This window comes from Lissotriton helveticus, chromosome 2_1 (genome assembly GCF_964261635.1).
Source record: "Lissotriton helveticus chromosome 2_1, aLisHel1.1, whole genome shotgun sequence".
Classification (NCBI taxonomy): Eukaryota; Metazoa; Chordata; class Amphibia; order Caudata; family Salamandridae; genus Lissotriton; species Lissotriton helveticus.
The window spans coordinates 1,876,014,593-1,876,034,117 of record NC_136059.1 but is presented as its reverse complement, the minus strand read 5'-3'; the positions used below and the strand labels follow the sequence as shown (position 1 = coordinate 1,876,034,117).

At 48.0% G+C, this 19,525-nt stretch overlaps 1 protein-coding gene across 1 annotated transcript in view; it reads right to left on the bottom strand.

Annotated features, from left to right (window-relative positions):
• PGRMC2 (progesterone receptor membrane component 2) overlaps positions 1 to 5,253 on the bottom strand; it is a 121,002-nt gene extending 115,749 nt beyond the window's left edge. Inside the window, exon 1 of the mRNA XM_078676793.1 lies at positions 4,554 to 5,253. Coding sequence (XP_078532919.1) covers positions 4,554 to 4,965 — 412 coding nt within the window. The 5' untranslated portion in view covers positions 4,966 to 5,253. The remainder of the gene's footprint in view (positions 1 to 4,553) is intronic.
• Positions 5,254 to 19,525: the final 14,272 nt, after the last annotated feature.

Genomic DNA, 19,525 nt, shown 5'->3' with positions numbered 1-19,525 from the left:
ATTAGATTTACTTTATTGACTAAGAAGAGCGCACAATATATTGCCTTTCTCCATAAAGTCATGACACTTTAACGGAGTTTCAGTAAATTGTATTGCACAACTGCTCACTAAGCTACAACTTACAACAAAAAACAGCTTACCATTAATCAAATAGGCTAAACCGATGCATTACCAATGCTTGCTTCTGTAGCTGGGACAGAAATTTTGTATGTGAATGAACATGGGAAATTGATGGATCACTCCAAAACATTCTAGTAAGGATGTAACTATAAGTACGCATTAGCAAGCGTCACTGTGTAATATATACATATCTTGTTGATGTTCTTTAACTAAGGAGACTAGTTAACATCAGACGTGGTGTGTAATTGACAATATGTGCTAGGCGTCAGGCTATAGGGATTCCAAACCCCTGGTGTTGGCACCGTATTTATGGTTTCGTCGTTAATAGGCTTATTAAATTTCAGAACACAGAGCCTGTCAAGATAAGGAACTTGCAGGAACGGGCTTACTTACAAGGAGCTAAAGCATGCTTGGTAACTCAAACAAACAAGGAAGTAGAGGTGCGGTTCAGGGATTTAGGACAACACAAAATGTATCCACCTCGTTTCTGTTATAAAGAAAAACTGCAAAAACGGGGACTCTCACATTTGCATACACCTTGGAAGGGATGTGTGAAAGTATCAATTAGCGTCAGATTGGCAGGGTGGGCAATCGGGTAATGACCAAGGGGCCTGATGCAAACACCATCTGGTGGGCCGTTTTTTCAGCCTTAGATAAAAACACATTTTCCAGCGCTGGAGCCTAACGGCTGCTGTAGCCTTAGAGCGAAGATCGGTGCTCTTTACTTATAATCAAGTACCGAGAATAGCTGGCTCATTGTCTTGCACCGTAGGACAATGTGCCAAACTGAGCAGGCACAGCATGTGATGGGTCCCCGCCCATCCAGAGTCTCTCAGAGTGACAGTGAGGCCACTGGGAGTGGCTATGCACTTTTTGAACATCACAGCCAGCTCTAATGTTACCTTAAGTCGAGTTAAAGGGTGCTGTGTAGGGTGAAAGATTAAGTGTGATGGTCATCTAAAAGGTTGTAAGAAGAGATTGGGTTTGAGTGGAGGACAGGAAGAATTGGCGCTCAAGCATGTGCGATTATAGGTTAGACAGATATATACGAAGGTATAGCGGTGCAAACAGGTCAGGGGAACAAACCCAGACAAAACAGCTCCTGTATAGGCAAGGGCACAAGTCCCTTACCCCAACAATATAAACATAGGTCCTGTGCACACGTTTAGGGTGATGGCTTTTTATGTAAAAACCAAACAATTAGGTACAGTTCATTGGAGGCGCGTAATAAAAAAGTCTAGATCCAGCGGTGCTTGAAGAGTGATTTATAGTTCAATCTTGATCAGTACATTCTAAATAAAGCAAGCCGACACGTGTTTCGTCCCATCATGTGAAGATATGACTCTTCAGGGCGAAGTTTCGGCAGGGATATGGCCAGGCTGCGGTGTAAGGTTGGTGCGTGAACAAGTGGAAATAACGAGTCCTGTTAAACGGTGGTGCCATAAGGGAAGCCTGAGGACGGGTGCGTCCAAGGCCCACGATCTGAGAATCGTGTGTCGAGTAGAAATGTGGTGGTAGCTGCTCTATAGGAACCAGGTGTCGGCTTGCTTTATTTCGAATGTACTGATCAAGATTGAACTATAAATCACTCTTCAAGCACCGCTGGATCTAGACTTTTTTATTACCCGCTTCCGATGAAGTGTACCTAACTGTTTGGCTTTTACATAAAAACCCATCACCCTAAACGTGTGCACAGGACCTATGTTTTATGTCATCTAAAAGGTTCTACTTTCATTTCCAGCAGCAGACATCTGCTACCTTGTTATCTGGGAGGGACTTCGGTTTACCACTGAATGGAAATAAAAAGTAATGCAAGCAACCAAAATGAGCAAAAAGAAAAATATTTTTGACAACACAAAATAATGTGTGAAAAACCTTAATTTGGGGGCAAAATGACAAAGGAAAGGGAGAATAGCCATGGCAGGACAGTAACAAAATGGACTGAGTGAGGAGAGCAATGTGGAGAGAGACAAAAGGAAAAGTAAGACGGCAGAGTGGAGAAGAATGACAAAAATATGGGAAGAGGGAACAGGAAATCAAGTGAGGAAGAAAGGAAAGGTAGAGGAGAGAGGATAAGAGTGCTAGGTATGCAGACAGATGGAGGGAGTGAGGGGGGAGAGATTCAGGAGAAGTGATGAAAGACAGCAGAGAGATGGGCAGAAATTGTTAGACAGTAAGCTGGAAAGCGAAAGTGGGGAAGAGGGAGGCAGACAGGTGGTAGAAGATGTGGTGTAATGGTCAGAGCTGCCGACTCTGAAGCATCAGAACAAGGTTTTAGTCTCAGCCTCAGCTCAACAATCTGTGATTCTGAGCATATCATTAAATATCCTACTGCCTAAAATAAATGAACGTGTCCATGTAAAGCACTTCAATACTTTTGGGTAGAGTTTATGCTATATAAAACTACAGAAAAAGTGAATTGCGAAGAAAATGAAGGAGAGGGGCGCAGACAAGTATGTCAAACATTTCCTGGTCTACGTGCAAAAGGAAGGATAGTTACTACCTCGCATGCAGAGCCCTCATTCTCTCCCTCAGTCTAGGGCTTAGTTTAGAGGTTATTGGCATTCCAGGAGGTGGTGCTAAATGTAGATTACAATCCACCAGTGGAATTTCCTTTATCAAAGAGATGGAATGGTAAAGGAAATTCCACCTGTGGATTCTCCTTAGGTTTAAGAGCTGCCTCCCGGCAGAAAAGGACTCTTCGTTACTGTCTGCAGCAAAGTAATTAAGGTGACACATAAGAATATAACATAAGTATAGTACAAAGAAATTCATGGGGCAGAGGGTTGTTAAAGAGGCTGACGGGAGAGAGAAAGGCACGAGAAAAAGGGAAGGTTTGCAGGACAGAGAAATTAAATAAAACGTAAAGGAGAGATACAAAATGACAGGAAGAATAAGAGCCTGAGAGATATACAAATAACTAAAAAAAAATACACAGGGGGGACAGGAGTGGCAGAGAGTGTGAATTTGTAAACAGAGAAAGAAAAGGGAGAGGGGAAATGCGAGAGACTGAGTGAAGCATATAGGTAGAATGAAAGACACCAAGGAGAGGAAAAGAACTAGAGTATGAGAGAAAAAGAAAGAACTAGGAGAGAGGCAAAAAGTGATTGGGAGAATGTGAGTGGTGCACACAGCAAGTAAGAAAGAGGTATAGAGAGAATGAAAGGCATTTGACTGAATTCCTGCAGTTTTTCTAGATTCAGATCAAGTCTCTACCCACAAAAACTAAAGACATCAAGTACGAAGTAGTATGCAATCCCCCAAGACATCGCTTGCAAAGAGGCTCCTGCGTCACAACCAAAAGAGTAAGACCCCTGGTTTCTTGAAGTTGAACAGAAGCCTGCGGACACAATAGATGCGGATGGTTCTCGGATTCATGGTCTGATATAATACAGAATATTTAGGAATCTTTAGGGGAAGCACAGACTAAAGGACCAGCAAGTGGCTAATATATTCATGCACAAAAAGTAGAGAAATGTATGGGCCTGAAGATCAGGTGATGAGACCTGTGGGTGAGTTGCAGTGGAATAATGGTATGATTAGTGGTGCGTTTAGTCTTGGTCAATGATACCGACCCCACGAGCTTAGAATACTTAATTTATCAGATTTCTCCCGATACTAAGCAACATTTCATTAAAGTCATTATCAGCAAATACAGGCCACCTTTTCGTTCGATGCCCAGGTCTAACTGTTCCCAATCCGACCCTGGTGTCAATGGTGAGGTGACACATTCATGGACTAGCTTGAGAGCATAATCTGCTATTTGCCACTTTCCAGGGACCATTCTACGTGCTCGTGAGCTGTTAGATATTCCCGAAAAGGGTTGATGTGCACTATGTGCAGAATGGGCTGTCCAGGCCGTCACAGCAGTCAAACGAGAGAGGTGGATTACACAGAAAAGCAGATATGGGGAGCGGCCTTGCTGGGGCTCAGACAGCATTAGGCACAAATTGAGCCACGCCAGCTGTTTCGTGACCAACCTAGTATCTTGGGCTTGAGTGTGAAAGACCATGTCCCGGAAAAATCCTCGAGCGCATAATCAGTGCCCCAAGAAAGTGCAACTCCCATTGCTGATAACACAAAGGGGCCCCACGGGCCAACACCAGACTACACAAACTGCACTGGCCCGCGGAGCAATGCATTTACCCAACCTCATCATACTACTTCGTAACTCCTCCACTTTGAACACACAATGTAGCGATACTCACGCACACTCCCTTGGCACCCCTTTCCACTTCCCTTGCCCTTCAATGTATTGGTAACCCACATGCTACTGAAACATACCATGTGGCCGCGCCCACACACAGCCATATAACCCAGAGCACGCTTCTAAAGTACACAAAATCCTACCGATGACTGTCCCAAGCCCTTAAATAGCCCATTAGGCACATGCACCAAAAACTAGCATCCTCCCATGCCCTCTCCCTCCTCACCAGGACCGTAGAACTTGCGGCCCTTGGTCACATCGAACACCTTCCCGTTGACAGCCAGTAGGATGCGGCGCTCTCCCGGTGGGGCCGAAGACCCTTCCCCTCCGACGTCGTCCTCTCCGCAGGGCATACCCCCGTATTGCCGCAGCTGCTGTAGAGTAAAGTCCCGGCGTTTCATGCGGGGTAGGGCGGGGGCCTCCCCCTCGGTGCCCTCGCCTGGGCCATCCCGCCGGCCGCTCCAGTGCCGCCACAATCGCCAGGCGCCAAACACCAGCAAACCGAGCAAAGCCACGTTCACCAGCACCCCACTGACCACCAGCATTGGCCCCACCCCCTCCTCCTCAACAGGCGGTAGCGGCTCGCCTCCCAGCTCAGCCACCGATGCAGCAGCAGCCTCCTCCGCTGCACCCGCCATCTCCGCCGCACACACCAGGTAGACGCGCAGACCCGAGCCCGCGCAAGGCCCACTGCGCAGCTCCCCAACAGCCGACGACCCGGCACAGGCGCGCTAGAGCAGGGGAGGCCGCGCGCAGGCTCAGCACGCTCTCAAGGAGGGCGTGGGGAGTCGGGTCCAGCAGCGATCCAGGAGGCGCAAGCCGTCGTCTAGCTCCACTCAATTAGCGCGCGACAATTCGGGGTCACGCATGCGCTGGATACAACGGCGGCGCCTACAGTGGATGACAGTCCGCCCTGTAGGGCTGTCATGGAAAGCCGAAAGAGAAACTAGAGCACTCACTGGTGCGTTGCTTTGCCTGCTACGTGCCTACCCTTCAGCGGCCATTTTAGGATGGGAAATATTAACGTTCATGGAACTCCAGGCAGAGTGGCGCAAAGAAAAAGAAGCTTTGGCGTAATGATGTTAAATTGAAAGTATGAGATATGTAAAACCAACGTGCAGTGCCATAGTTTGGTGTGAAATGTCACTTTACATCTATTTGGGGCGCACAGATGCTAGCTGCTAAGTTTCACAGGTCTACATATGGTGTGGTGCGCTTGTTCAGATTTGTTTTCCTTTGGAATCTGGCACTTGTAGTCTCGTTTGTTTTATTATAGAACAGGACTACAAGTCCCAGAATTCAAAGAAAAAAACCTGGACGGGAGCAGCATATCACTCATGGGCTTAGAACATTTGACAGTGAAGGGTGCGTCATTAGCACAATAAAAAAAAAATAGAACAAATACACAATTATCGTGAACAGCAGCCACTTGTGTTCCTGTCATTCGCATTGTTCCCATGCTCCAGAGCAAAAATATGTGCAAAATGCGTAATTTCACAAAATTCGCTCTAGTCCATAAATACTCTTGAAGCACTGTACTTTATTTGCAGGCCCTGTCATAAGAAGAAAACTGCTGGTACATTACTGCCAGTGGGGGCCGCCACAAAGGGTGGTGAGACAAACTCTTATCCAATCACTGTGCTGCAGAGCAGCGTAGGGATTGGCCTTTGTAGGGTGTCCAACCGTCCGTAAATTTCATGGACCGTCCGTTATTTAGGACTCTTGTCTGTTGTCCGTGAGGAATTCTTTTACGGACGCCTTTTGTCCATAATCTCGGACATTAGAGTGAGCTGTCCCCCTGCAAGCATTCTGAGAGTTCTGTAACTCTCACTGCATGGCCAACTTGCTCTCCTGCTGTGATCTTAAGGGCCTGCAGCAGCCCCTCCCTGACCTGGCACAGACTGCTATGGGCCCATTATCATTCTGTATGTCCGCCTAATTATCACATACAGAATGACAATGGGCCTCTGCACAGTGCCAGCATTTGCTGGGCCTCCTCTTGCCAGAGCCTAGGCATGGTTCCCTGCAGTTGTTTAGGTGCTCTTGTCACCTCACCAGGGGCCAACTTCTGAGGAGGTGGATGTTTCATTTTGGCACATGTGGCCCCGGTGCATCCACTATTCGCCTCTTACACTGTCAGACAAGCAGCGACATTGGTACAAACACATTTGTCCTTTACTATTTATTTCTTTTGCTCCAATAGTGCACTTTCTATATTTGTGCTGTTAGCATTTCATGTTTACCCTGGGCCGAGTCACCTTAGCTTTTACAAATTACATCCCCTTGGGATGATTGATCGGATCGCATGTTCTTTCAATGGGGGAGAGCGGGCATGTAAGATCTGAGAAGCCTTCAGCTTTGACTTTTTTCTTTTTTTTTTTTTTTTAATATGCAGATGCAGGTATTTAATGATTCACTGGCACACACAGCAGATTCAGTGCAAGGCTCACTCAAGTTCCAAAGGCATCAGCCATGCAGGTTTCCTGAGCACTGTGAAAAGCTCAGCAATAGCAGAACCAGTGCAAGCTTTGCTGATGCACAAGCACATTAGATAGAGAACACCTGTCAGTAGTGCAGGTTTCCCTCACACAGAGAATAATGTACAGCACATGCAGCAGTCTGACCTTTCCTAACACATAGACCACTTCAGAGCATTTGAAAAAGCAGATAGTTTTGGCTTTTGTATATTGAACACTTCTGGTGTGGCTGAGCTACGCCTGACCGTTGGCCCAGAAGCATTCAGAACATTAGCTGTGAGCCATTTCTAGTGGTGGGTACCCCAGATAAAGTAGTGGTCCAGCTCATTGACTTGGCTGGATGGAAGTATGGCATAAGTAAGGAGCACAAAATAATAATATGATAGAGGGTCAAAGGGGAATATTTACCGACCTAGTACCCCATACCCCTATTCAGCATTACAAACTACAAAAAGAGGGATACTGGGTCCTAAGTGTGTGTTAGCACCAAAACAACTAAGGTGAGAGAGACCACATACTAAACATACTGAGTCATATCTGGCTGAGAAATACCCATCCGACCACCCTTTATTGGCGGAGTATCGTCATGTGGGGGTTGGTACATGATCCTAATACCGCCTTGACCATCAAGCGACAGTATGGGTATGGATCTGTGAAGAGACTCTTGCCAAGATAATGCTCAAAAGAGTGGAAAAGATGAAAATAAAAGTGCAGTGCTTAAAGTGAAAAAGTGAGACTAAAATTGACTACTCAAACAAAAAATATGTTTAATCAGAATTGTTTGAGTGTCAAAAATAAAACTACGCCCCGTAGTGGGTATTAATAACTACGAAGTGGCGCTGTGCAGGATGGTCAGCATGTTTCAGCCAGTTGGGAAAATTTATCCGGCTTTCTTCAGGACCCAATGATATAATAGCTACTGTAGGTGTACAAGGTGTAGTGAAAAAGAAAATAGGATTCAATACTTCACAAGAGCTGTAGTCTCCTTGGACCTTGGAGCCCCAATGTATCCTGGAGAAATAGCTTTCCTTTCCTGTTTATAAAAAGAAAGCTAATCAGCATATATGTATGTATACTGTATATAGTCACCTCACACACAAAAGAAATAATAAGTGCACACACTGGCATAGGTAGTATTAACTTAGCCACAACAGAAGAGTAATAAATCTCTATTGTCAGGGAGGTGTTAGCCTCCACTGAGATACTCACCCAGCGTTATGTGGGAGTAGACCTCACCTCACCCGGCGACCTGCTCGGGAAAAATTGAGGCCCCGCTCTATTTTGCAATAAGAAAAGAGGGGAAAATATGATATTAGTCATACATTATCCCTAGCTTACTGGCTTTGCATAAAAAACCTTATCTTAAAAACAATGGACAGCACGCTCTAAGTCATAAACAGACCAGTCCAGGACCAGTGTATATAATTTAGTTACATTGTCAAAATTTGTTATGTAAATATGTATTGAGAACGAAGCAAAGATGGCAAGCAATGTTCTCAAGAGCAAAAGAGGTGGCCCCTGGTCAACTCATACTATGGAGAATACCAAGGAAGAGAACCCATTTTAGATTAACCAAAAGTGGAATTACAAAGCTTGAATTCTCTTAGATTTGTACAGAGACTGTCTGATGTCAAAACCGAATTACACATGGGCTAGGGAACTCACCTGTCCGTCGGTACCTCTCACGATCATCCGAGAGGAAGTGGAGGTACCGAACGAACAGCCCCTTCCGTTTTTATAGTCCCGCTGATTGGTCCGCATTGAGGGATTAGAGACCAATTAATATTGTAATTGCCACTTAGTTATTTAAACTTGCGCGGTTGGTTGCCAGCGCATGCGTGATCTTATAGCGATTAGGTCCGCTATCCCGTATATACATACGCTCCATATGTATATACGGGATAGCGGACCTAATCGCTATAAGATCACGCATGCGCTGGCAACCAACCGCGCGAGTTTAAATAAAGCAGCGGGACTATAAAAACGGAAGGGGCTGTTCGTTCGGTACCTCCACTTCCTCTCGGATGATCGTGAGAGGTACCGACGGACAGGTGAGTTCCCCAGCCCATGTGTAATTCGGTTTTGACATCAGACAGTCTCTGTACAAATCTAAGAGAATTCAAGCTTTGTAATTCCACTTTTGGTTAATCTAAAATGGGTTCTCTTCCTTGGTATTCTCCATAGTATGAGTTGAGCAGGGGCCACCTCTTTTGCTCTTGAGAATATTGCTTGCCATCTTTGCTTCGTTCTTAATACATATTTACATAACAAATTTTGACAATGTAACTAAATTATATACACTGGTCCTGGACTGGTCTGTTTATGACTTAGAGCGTGCTGTCCATTGTTTCTAAGATAAGGTTTTTTATGCAAAGCCAGTAAGCTAGGGATAATGTTTGACTTATATCATATTTTCCCCTCTTTTCTTATTGCAAAATGGAGCGGGCCTCAATTTTTCCCGAGCAGGTCGCCTGGTGAGGTGAGGTCTACTCCCACATAACGCTGGGTGAGTATCTCAGTGGAGGCTAACACCTCCCTGACAATAGAGATTTATTACTCTTCTGTTGTGGCTAAGTTAATACTACCTATGCCAGTGTGTGCACTTATTATTTCTTTTGTGTGTGAGGTGACTATATACAGTATACATACATATATGCTGATTAGCTTTCTTTTTATAAACAGGAAAGGAAAGCTATTTCTCCAGGATACATTGGGGCTCCAAGGTCCAAGGAGACTACAGCTCTTGTAAAGTATTGAATCCTATTTTCTTTTTCACTACACCTTGTACACCTGCAGTAGCTATTATATCATTGGGTCCTGAAGAAAGCCGGATACATTTTCCCAACTGGCTGAAACATGTTGACCGTCCTGCACAGCGCCACTTCGTAGTTATTAATTTTCACTACGGGCGTAGTTTTATTTTTGACACTCAAACAATTCTGATTAAACATATTTTTTGTTTGAGTAGTCAATTTTAGTCTCACTTTTTCACTTTAAGCACTGCACTTTTATTTTCATCTTTTCCACTCTTTTGAGCATTATCTTGGCAAGAGTCTCTTCACAGATCCATACCCATACTGTCGCTTGATGGTCAAGGCGGTATTAGGATCATGTACCAACCCCCACATGACGATACTCCGCCAATAAAGGGTGGTCGGATGGGTATTTCTCAGCCAGATATGACTCAGTATGTTTAGTATGTGGTCTCTCTCACCTTAGTTGTTTTGGTGCTAACACACACTTAGGACCCAGTATCCCTCTTTTTGTAGTTTATAAGTAAGGAGCAGGCATTGAATTACAGTGTGAAGAGCTGGCACTGAAGGCAGGATAAGTTGCGACCATGGTGGCAGTTAAGAACTATCACTGGTAGGCCACACAGAGCCGGTGGTGGTCTGTGTGAGGAGTTAGCACTCGGTAGACAGATGGGCTGAATGAAGAGCTGCCTTGGCGAGCCACATTGTTTGAAGTGGAAATACAGAAGTGCAGGTACTCACTATCCCAGGGTACCTCTTTGGAATGGAGAATCGCTTGTGCTGTCCTTTCCAAATGAAAGATGTGCACTGACTCAGTAACTTCTCATTTAAAGCACTGATGCCCCTAGTATAAACTTATTTTGAAATGTACTTGTATTGGTTGTCTATTTACTTATGGAATATTGCACAACCTCCTCTGATGCATCTGTAAAACTTACCTTTTGTCCAAATATTTTTCCTGAATTTTGACCTTCTGTCCTGAATTTATTTCCTGAATTTTGACCCTTTGTCCTGAATTTTTACACTCATGGTCTTGAATTTGTACCCATGCCAGTTGGTCACCCTAGGCCTGAGCGGGCTGGAAAGACTCTTCGCTTAGGTCAGGATGTCTGTGGGGTTTCTCCAGCCCGGCTGCTCAATGCAGCCAGACTGGAGAAACCTAAGTGCGCATGTGTGTTTTGATCAGCATGAAATGGCTGGCCAAAACACATATGTGCACTTAAGGAGTGCAGATAGCACTCTTCTTCTCCCTTCCATACCTCGCCCACGCCCCTCCCTACAGCTCTGGCTCAATGCAGACAATGAAAAATAAAAAGATGCTAGAACACCGTTTTATTTTTCATTTGCTGGCTCTGAGCCTGGCAGTGGGGCGACGCTCCTCCGCCACTGCAGAGCAGCCGCTGCTAATTACTACTTTTTCGACTCATGTTGGTTTATTTAGATATAAAAGACAATGTTTCGGAGTGTCATCAGCTGCAGAACTATTGCAGGACGCCATTCTTCGCATAATACAGCCAGACACGAATGCTTCCTATGACAGTGATGACGTACTGGTTTTTGGGGCCACCTGAAAGGAACATAAAAAAGGTCTAACATTAAATGCAGCAAAGTGTGAGCTTCTTAAAACAAAGCTCAAGTTCTTTGGTCATATTTTTCCTGATGAGGGAATGACTCCTAATCCAAATAAAGTACAGTCTTAGCCATCTACTTCTACCGCACAAAATGTAACTATGCTGCGACCCCTCGTTGGTATGGCCAGTTACTGTTCAAGGTACACACGTGACTTTGCCTCTGTAAGTGCCCCACTGAGAGACTTAATAAAACAAAATGATCCATTTCGATGGTCATGTGAATGTGAACAAAGCTTCAAGAAAATCAAACATGCTATTGAGAATGCCACTGAAATGGCATACTTTGATCCAAAACTACAAATGGAGATTGTTGTTAATGCCAGCCGAGTGACGTTAGGTGCCATACTTGCCCAGCACAATGGACATACTAAAGCACCAAGACACATTGTGGCTTATGCAAGCAGGAGTTTGTCACTGACAGACGTGCTTATTCACAACCTAAAATAGAAAGCCTCACAGTGGTTAGGGTTTGTGAGCATTTTCATGTGTTTCTGTATGGAAAGCACTTCATGGATGCCACCAACCAGCCAGCATTATTCACCATTTTCAGCAATCCTAATGCCAAGATGCCCCCTTGCATTAAGAGGTGGGGGATGCACTGCAGTAGTATGATTATACAATTGTGCATTGTCAAGGAAAATATCAAAACCATGCTGACTACTTCTCAATTGTACCAATACCGTGCCATGGCACCACTTCTAAATTGGCTGATGTTTATGATAACTTCATAGTAAAATCCAGTTCCCCTGCTGCCATATCAGTGGAACAATCATTACTGCCACGAGCACTGACAGAGATTTGTTAATACTCAAAGACATTCTTTGTTAGAAATGGGGGTCTCTAGTTGGCAGAGGTAGGTACCACTGTCCAAATAGGGACCCTTGCTTCTAGTCAGGGTAAGGAGGAAACCCTCTGAGATAACCCCTGCTCACCCTCTAGGTAGCTTGGCACGAGCAGTCTAGGCTAACCAGAGGCAATGTGTAAAGTATTTGTACCAACACTCACAGTAACACAGTGAAAACACCGCAAACTGACTCCACAACAGTTTAGAAAAATAAAGGTATTTAATCTAAACTACACAAGACCAAAAAGACAAAAATCCAACATACACAGTTCAAGAATATGGTTTCACAAGAGTTCTTAAGGTTACGATAAAAATTCTTCAGGTTGCGATAAAATAATCCACAGATGCGTGAAAAGTTCACAGTTGCGTCACGTTTACTCACAGTACCTTTTAGTTGCGACAAAGTTCCAAAAGCAGAAGCTGGTGCAGTGGAAAACAAGCGATGCGTTGCTCCTGAGACCCTGGGGAGGCGTTTGCGACAGCCCTGCTGCAGCAGCGGGCGTGTTGCGACGAATCCGGTCTGTATGGGGAGGAAGGTCACTTGTATGGATTCCGGTGCATAGGTTCCGTAGGAAGTTTGTTCTCGCAAAGGCACGATGCGATGATCTTTGGGGTTGCGATGATCTCCGGGGCGACGATGCGCGGACCCGCGGTGATCTTCTCTCTTGCAGCTCCTCGATGCGATGGCTTCTGCGACGACAATCGCAGCGAAGTGATGTGGTCCGCAAGCAAGCGGTGCGGCGATCTCACCCAGCGACGACAGGCTCTGCGACGACACTCGCAGTGATGTTAGACTTTCCCGCACCGGTCTGGTGCGTCCCGCAAATGAAGGATGTGATGGCTCTGGCAGCGGCAACAGGCGCTGCGATGATCTCGGCCTTCGTAGCGGCGGGAATTTCCTCGCACTATCGGGGATGCGCTCCGCAGCGAGCGATTCGATACTTTTCAATTGCAAAAGTCTCTCAAGCTTAGTTTCAAGCTTCCCAGCACAGGTACAACTTCCAGAGGCCCATCAACTGGATCAAGCACTCTAGGAAGGACAGTACTCTCTCAGCAGAGTTCAGGGAAGTTGGGAGTGAAGTCCTTTTGTTCCTGGGACTTCAGAACAGGGATCCAGCTCTTCTCAGGCCCTTGGAGATTCCTTCAAGCAAGGGGACACAGCACAACAGCAAAGTCCTTCCCCTCTCCTTGGCAGCAAAGCAGCAGGTCAGTCCAGCAGAGCAACAACAGGACAGTCTTTCTTCTTCAGATTCAGCTTTCTCCTCGGCAGAGGTTCCTTCTTGATTCCAGGATGACCTAATTTTCTGTTGTCAGGGGTCCTGTACTTATACCCCTAAAAGTCTTTGTTCTCTTTGTGCAAGTGGGCCCTGAGCCCAGTCTGAACCAGTTCTGGGTGTTTCCTGAGTGCTTTGTTTTCCTGGCTTCTCCTTTCCTTTCAGAGTGAGGTGCAGGGTCGTCAGCCACCCAGCAGGAGGTGGAGCCAGCATTGTGGAAGGCAGGCACAGCCCTATTCAGGCCCAGGTGCTAACTCCTCCCACCACTCAAGTTGCAAATGCAGTCATTCAGCCTAGGGATGACTCAGCCAGCCTCCTGGGGAATCCCCAGTCCCTGTCACTCTCAAACCAGACAGTCAATACACAAACAGGCCAAGGCACACAGAAGGGTCAGACAAGAGAACAGCAACTTTCTAAAAGTGCTGTTTTCAAACACAGGATTTAAAAACAACGTTTACTAAAAGATTTGTTATTAAATTCTGAGTTCAGGGATACTAGACTCTTATGTCCTATCTTGTTCCTATGAGAAGAAATGCTGGTAGCCACTGTAGCCAGCATCCCCCATGTTAATCTATGGAGCAAGATAGCCTTACAATAGTGAAAAACAAAAATGGCCGCCATTCACTACCAGAGTATGTCACCTGCACCAGTACATGCTCTACCTTTCACATACACTGCACCCTGCCCAGGGGGTACCTTGGGCCTTCCATAGGGGTGACCAATGTGCACAAAAAGGGAAGGGTTAGCCTGGTCAGTGGGGACACTGACCAGGGGGACATGGCAGTTCACAGACTGCATGCAGGCACTGCGGTGGCAGGCCTGAGACACCATTTTAGGGCTACTCGTGTGGGTGGCACAATCAGTGCTGCAGGCCCACTAGTAGCATTTGTCATCACCAGCCCTGGCACAACCAGTGCACTTTACTAGGGACTTCATGGTGATACAAATATGCCAATCAAGTATATCCAATTACAATACAATGTACACAGAGAGTATATGCACTTTAGCACTGATCAGCATTGGTAAAGTGCGCAGAGTCCTATTGCCAACAGCCACGGGTCAGGAAAAATAAGGGAGGAAGAAGCAAAAAGTTTGAGGATGACCCTGCAAGAAGGGCCAGTTCCAACATTCTTACACATCAATCTTGGAGAAAACATACTCGATCACTTCATGATGACCTTGAATACCAGAAATTCAAAAATGTGCAGGAAGAACTTTCAGTTACCCCAGAAGGCATTATATCATGAGGGTCGAGAATTGTTATACCTGAGAGATACATGAGGGACATCGTGGAGTTGTTGCTACTAAACAAGTTCTGTGGGATTGAGTATCGTTCCCTCGTCTTGAAGATAGAGTTGAAAAGGTATTAAGGACATGTCATTTGTACAACTGCTTGTCATCCATAACAACCCTGCATCAGTTAAACATGTCTGATCTTCCAAAGCATGCATGGGAGAAGATTGCAATTGATTTCTTTAGATCCCTTGACAATGGACATTATCTGCTAGTAATTGTTGATCAATATCAACCTCTTGTATTTTCCCCTTGTGGAATATTTGTCTTCAACAACTCACAACAAAGTCTTCGAGAGATCAGAAAATATTTTTGCAACTTGGGGGTGTTCGTTTGATCTTGAAATGTGACAATGGCCCACCTTTCAAGAGTCAAGAATTTATAGATTTTCTCACTCACCTAATTGTCAGGAATCAGAAAAGCACACCTCTCTGGCCCAAGGTAAATGGCATAGTTGAGCGATTTATGAACACCCTCAAAAAGACCGTTCAGCGCGCTGTGCTGGAAAGACTTGACCCCTCCCACTCTCATGACGAGCTCAGCTCGTCATAAGCCACGGTTCTCGGGTGCTCATGACGAGCTGAGCTCGTCATGACCGTTAGAACGCTTACACGCTGGGCAAATTCCCCTGCTGTGCGAGCGTTCTAATGAAACGGGTGTGGTCATGATGAGCTGAGCACACGAGAACCGTGGCTCATGACGAGCTGAGCTCGTCATGAGCACCAGGGCGCTGTGCGCGCCCCCCTTCCCCCAGCACGGCAGGGGAATGACCCCAGCAGCCAAGGGGTTAATCTCAAGTCAGTTCTTCACTCTACTCTTCATGCAAGCAGGCCAACTCTCCATCTTACCACAGGTGAAAACCCTGCCAACTTAATGTTTGGGAGAACCATGGGAACCAAATTGCCACAATGGACAACTGAAAGATCTATTGAGCTTGATAAACTTCGCACTACTGATTCATCTCATAAACGCAAAATGAAGGCCTATGCGGATTGACGCAGCTGTGCCGGAAGTACTGTGTTCAAAAGAGGAGAACAAGTCATTGTCAGGCAGAAACGGAAACAATCAATCAATCAATCAATCATAACATTTGTGTAGCGCACTACTCACCCGGAAGGGTCTCAAGGCGCTTGGGGGAGGGGGTCCGCTATTGCTCGAACAGCCAGGTCTTGAGTTGTCTCCTGAAGGCGAGATGGTCCTGGGTCAGCCGAAGGTGGATGGGGAGGGAGTTCCATGTCTTGGCCGCCAGGTAGGAGAAGGATCTTTCTCCGGCGGTGGCTCTTCGGATGCGTGATACAGCGGCGAGGGCGAGGCTTGTAGAACGTAGCTGGCGGGTGGGCGTGTAGAAGGTCAGGCGGTCGTTGAGGTACTTGTGGCCTAGGTCGTGGAGAGACTTGTGTGCGTGGGTGAGGAGCCTGAACGTGATCCTCTTGCTGACGGAGAGCCAGTGCAGGTTCCTCCGGTGGCTGGAGATGTGGCTGCGTCGGGGGATGTCCAGGATGAGTCGGGCGGAGGCGTTCTGGATGCGTTGGAGTCTTTTCTGTAGCTTGGCTGTGGTTCCGGCGTAGAGGGTGTTTCCGTAGTCCAGTCGGCTGGTGACGAGTGCCTGGGTGACCGTCTTCCTGGTTTCGGTCGGGATCCATCGGAAGATCTTGCGGAGCATGCGTAGGGTGTTGAAGCATGATGAGGAGACGGCGTTGACTTGTCTGGTCATCGAGAGGGAGGAGTGCAGGATGAAGCCCAGGTTGCGTGCGTGGTCTGTTGGCTTGGGAGTGGTGCCCAGGGCGGGGGGCCACCAGGAGTCGTCCCAGGCGGAGGGCGATGGTCCCAGGATGAGGACTTCCGTCTTGTCTGAGTTCAGTTTCAGGCGGCTGTTCTTCATCCACTCGGCGACGTCTTTCATTCCTTCGTGTAGGCTAGTTCTGGAGGTGGCGGGGTCTCTGGTGAGGGAGAGGATCAGTTGGGTGTCGTCGGCGTAGGAGATGATGTTGAGGTTGTGTTGGCGTGCGATGGTTGCAAGAGGTCTCATGTAGACGTTGAAGAGGGTGGGGCTGAGTGATGATCCTTGCGGTACGCCGCAGATGACTTCGGTGGCCTCGGATTGAAACGGGGGGAGGCGGACTCTCTGTGTTCTTCCGACGAGGAACGAGAGGATCCACTCCAGTGCCTTCTCTTGGATACCGATGTTGCTGAGGCGTTGAACTAGGGTGCGGTGGCAGACAGTGTTGAACGCTGCAGAGAGGTCCAGGAGGATGAGGGCCGCTGTTTCCCCGTTGTCGAGCAGGGTTCTGATGTCGTCGGTGGCTGCGATGAGGGCGGTCTCGGTGCTGTGGTTGGCTCGGAAACCGGACTGCGAGGGGTCGAGGGATCCGTTCGTCTCGAGGAAGGCGGCAAGCTGTCTGTTGACGGTCTTCTCGATGACTTTGGCAGGAAAAGGGAGGAGCGAGATGGGGTGGAAGTTCTTGAGGTCAGTGGGGTCCGCTGTTGGTTTCTTCAGTAGGGCGCTGAGCTCGGCATGCTTCCAGCTCTCCGGGAAGGTGGCGGTGTTGAAGGAGGTATTGATGATGTTCTGGAGTTGGGGTGCGATGGTGGAGTCGGCCTTGTTGAAGACGTGGTGGGGGCAGGGGTTGGTTGGAGATCCGGAGTGGATGGTGTTCATCGTGCGGGCTGTGTCTTCGGTGGTCACCGTGGTCCAGGTGCGGAGGGTGGCGGTGGGGGGCGTTGGTTCGACGGTTGGGTGCGTGGATGGTGTGCCGAAGCTGTTGTGGATGTCGGCGATCTTGCGGTGGAAGAACGAGGCGAGAGAGTCACAGAGATCTTGTGAAGGAGGGATGTCGTTGTTGCCGGTGCTGGGGTTGGAGAACTCCTTGACGATGCTGAAGAGTTCCTTGCTGTCGTGGGCGTTGTTGTCCAGTCGTTCCTTCAGTGATTTCTTCTTGGTGGTGCGGATAAGCTGGTGGTGCTTGCGGGTGGCTTGTTTGAGGGCGGTCATGTTGTCTGTGGTCTGGTCGAGGTGCCAGGCTTTCTCGAGGGTGCGGCAGTTCTTCTTGGAGTCCTTGAGTTCGTCGGTGAACCAGGAGGCTTTCTTGCTTCTGGGTCTGCTGGGGGGGTTCTTCAGTGGCGCAAGGAGGTCGGCGCAGTCGGAGAGCCACTGCGTGAAGTTGCGGGCTGCTTTGTTGGGGGTCCGTTGTGCTGGCGGGTGGGTTCTGGCTGAGGGAGGTGGTGAGCTGCTCGGCGGTGATCTTGCTCCAGCTACTGTGAGGAACCTGTTGCGGGTGGTGGTGGGTCTTGGTTCTTCTGAAGCTGAAGTGGACGCAGCTGTCGTTGGTCCAGTGAAGTCCGGTGGAGTGGCTGAAGGTGATGTGCTTGCTGGATGAGAAGACAGGATCAAGCGTGTGGCGGGCGTAGTGGGTGGGGGTGTTGACCAGTTGCTTGAGTCCGAGGTTGGCGAGGTTGTCCAGCAGGGCGGCGGTGTTGCGGTCCTTGTTGTTCTCCAGGTGGAAGTTGAGGTCCCCTAGGAGGATGTAGTCAGCGGAGGGGAGGGCGTGCGGGCTGATTAAGTCCGTGATGTCTTCGCTGAATTGTGTGCATGGTCCCGGGGGTCTGTAGACGAGGGTGCCTCTGAGGGTCGTCTTTGGGTCGGTGTGTATCTGGAAGTGGAGGTGCTCGGCGGCGGAGAAGGTGTCATTGGTGTCAGTCGTGATGCGGATGGTGTTCTTGTGTACGATGGCGATGCCTCCTCCAGTCTGGTTGACGCGGTCCCTCCGGGTGATATTGTATCCTTCTGGGATGGCGATGTCGGGTGCAGAGGAGGCGTTCATCCAGGTTTCTGTGAGGAAGGCGACGTCTGGTGAAGTTGTGTCGAGCAGGTTCCAAAGTTCGATGGCGTGTCTGTGGATGGAGCGGGTGTTGAGCAGGATGCACTTGAGGTGGCTGTTGTTGGTGCTCGGCTTGGTGGGTGCGGTGCACAAGGATACAGTGGGGAGAAAAACGAAGAATTACAAAATGTAAAAGGGTAATGACGAGATTACAGGCACAAGCACAAGGATACAGTGGGGAGAAAAACGAAGAATTACAAAATGTAAAGGGTAATGACGAGATTACAGGCACAAGATCCGATGGAGAAATGAAGGATGTACAGCACCACAGGTCACGGGTACAAGCCGGTCAGGGCGCAGCAGCGCAGCACGGGGAGGACCACGCGGTGGCTAGGGGGGGCGACCTACCTGGTGACAGGGTCAAGGGTCGCTCCCTTTACCACCGTGCGGCCTCCATATGAGGGGCTGAGGGAGGGAGGAGCAGCTGGGAGGCGGGAGCGGGGTGGCGAATGGGAACTGCGGGGGGGGCGGGGCCGCAGGGTGCAGGGGCGGGAAGCGAGAGGGCGAGGCGGGAAGCTCGAGGGCACAGAAGGCAAGGGGGAGCGAGGGGCAGAATAACAATTAAGCTACAAAGGGGAATGACGAATCACAGGCACAAGCACGAGGACACAATGGGAAAGAAGCGAAGGAGTTACAAGATGCAAAAGGGTAATGACGAAATTACAGGCACAAGCACAAGGATACAATGGGGAGAAAAAACGAAAAAATTACAAAATGCAAAAGGGTAATGACGAAATTACAGGCACAAGCACAAGGATACAGTGGGGAGAAAAACGAAGAATTACAAAATGTAAAAGGGTAATGACGAGATTACAGGCACAAGCACAAGGATACAGTGGGGAGAAAAACAAAGAATTACAAAATGTAAAGGGTAATGACGAGATTACAGGCACAAGATCCGATGGAGAAATGAAGGAAGTACAGCACCACAGGTCACGGGTACAAGCCCGTCAGGGCGCAGCAGCGCAGCACGGGGAGGACCACGCGGTGGCTAGGGGGGCGACCTACCTGGTGCCAAGTCTGAAGCCTCTATTGATGCTGACCCACT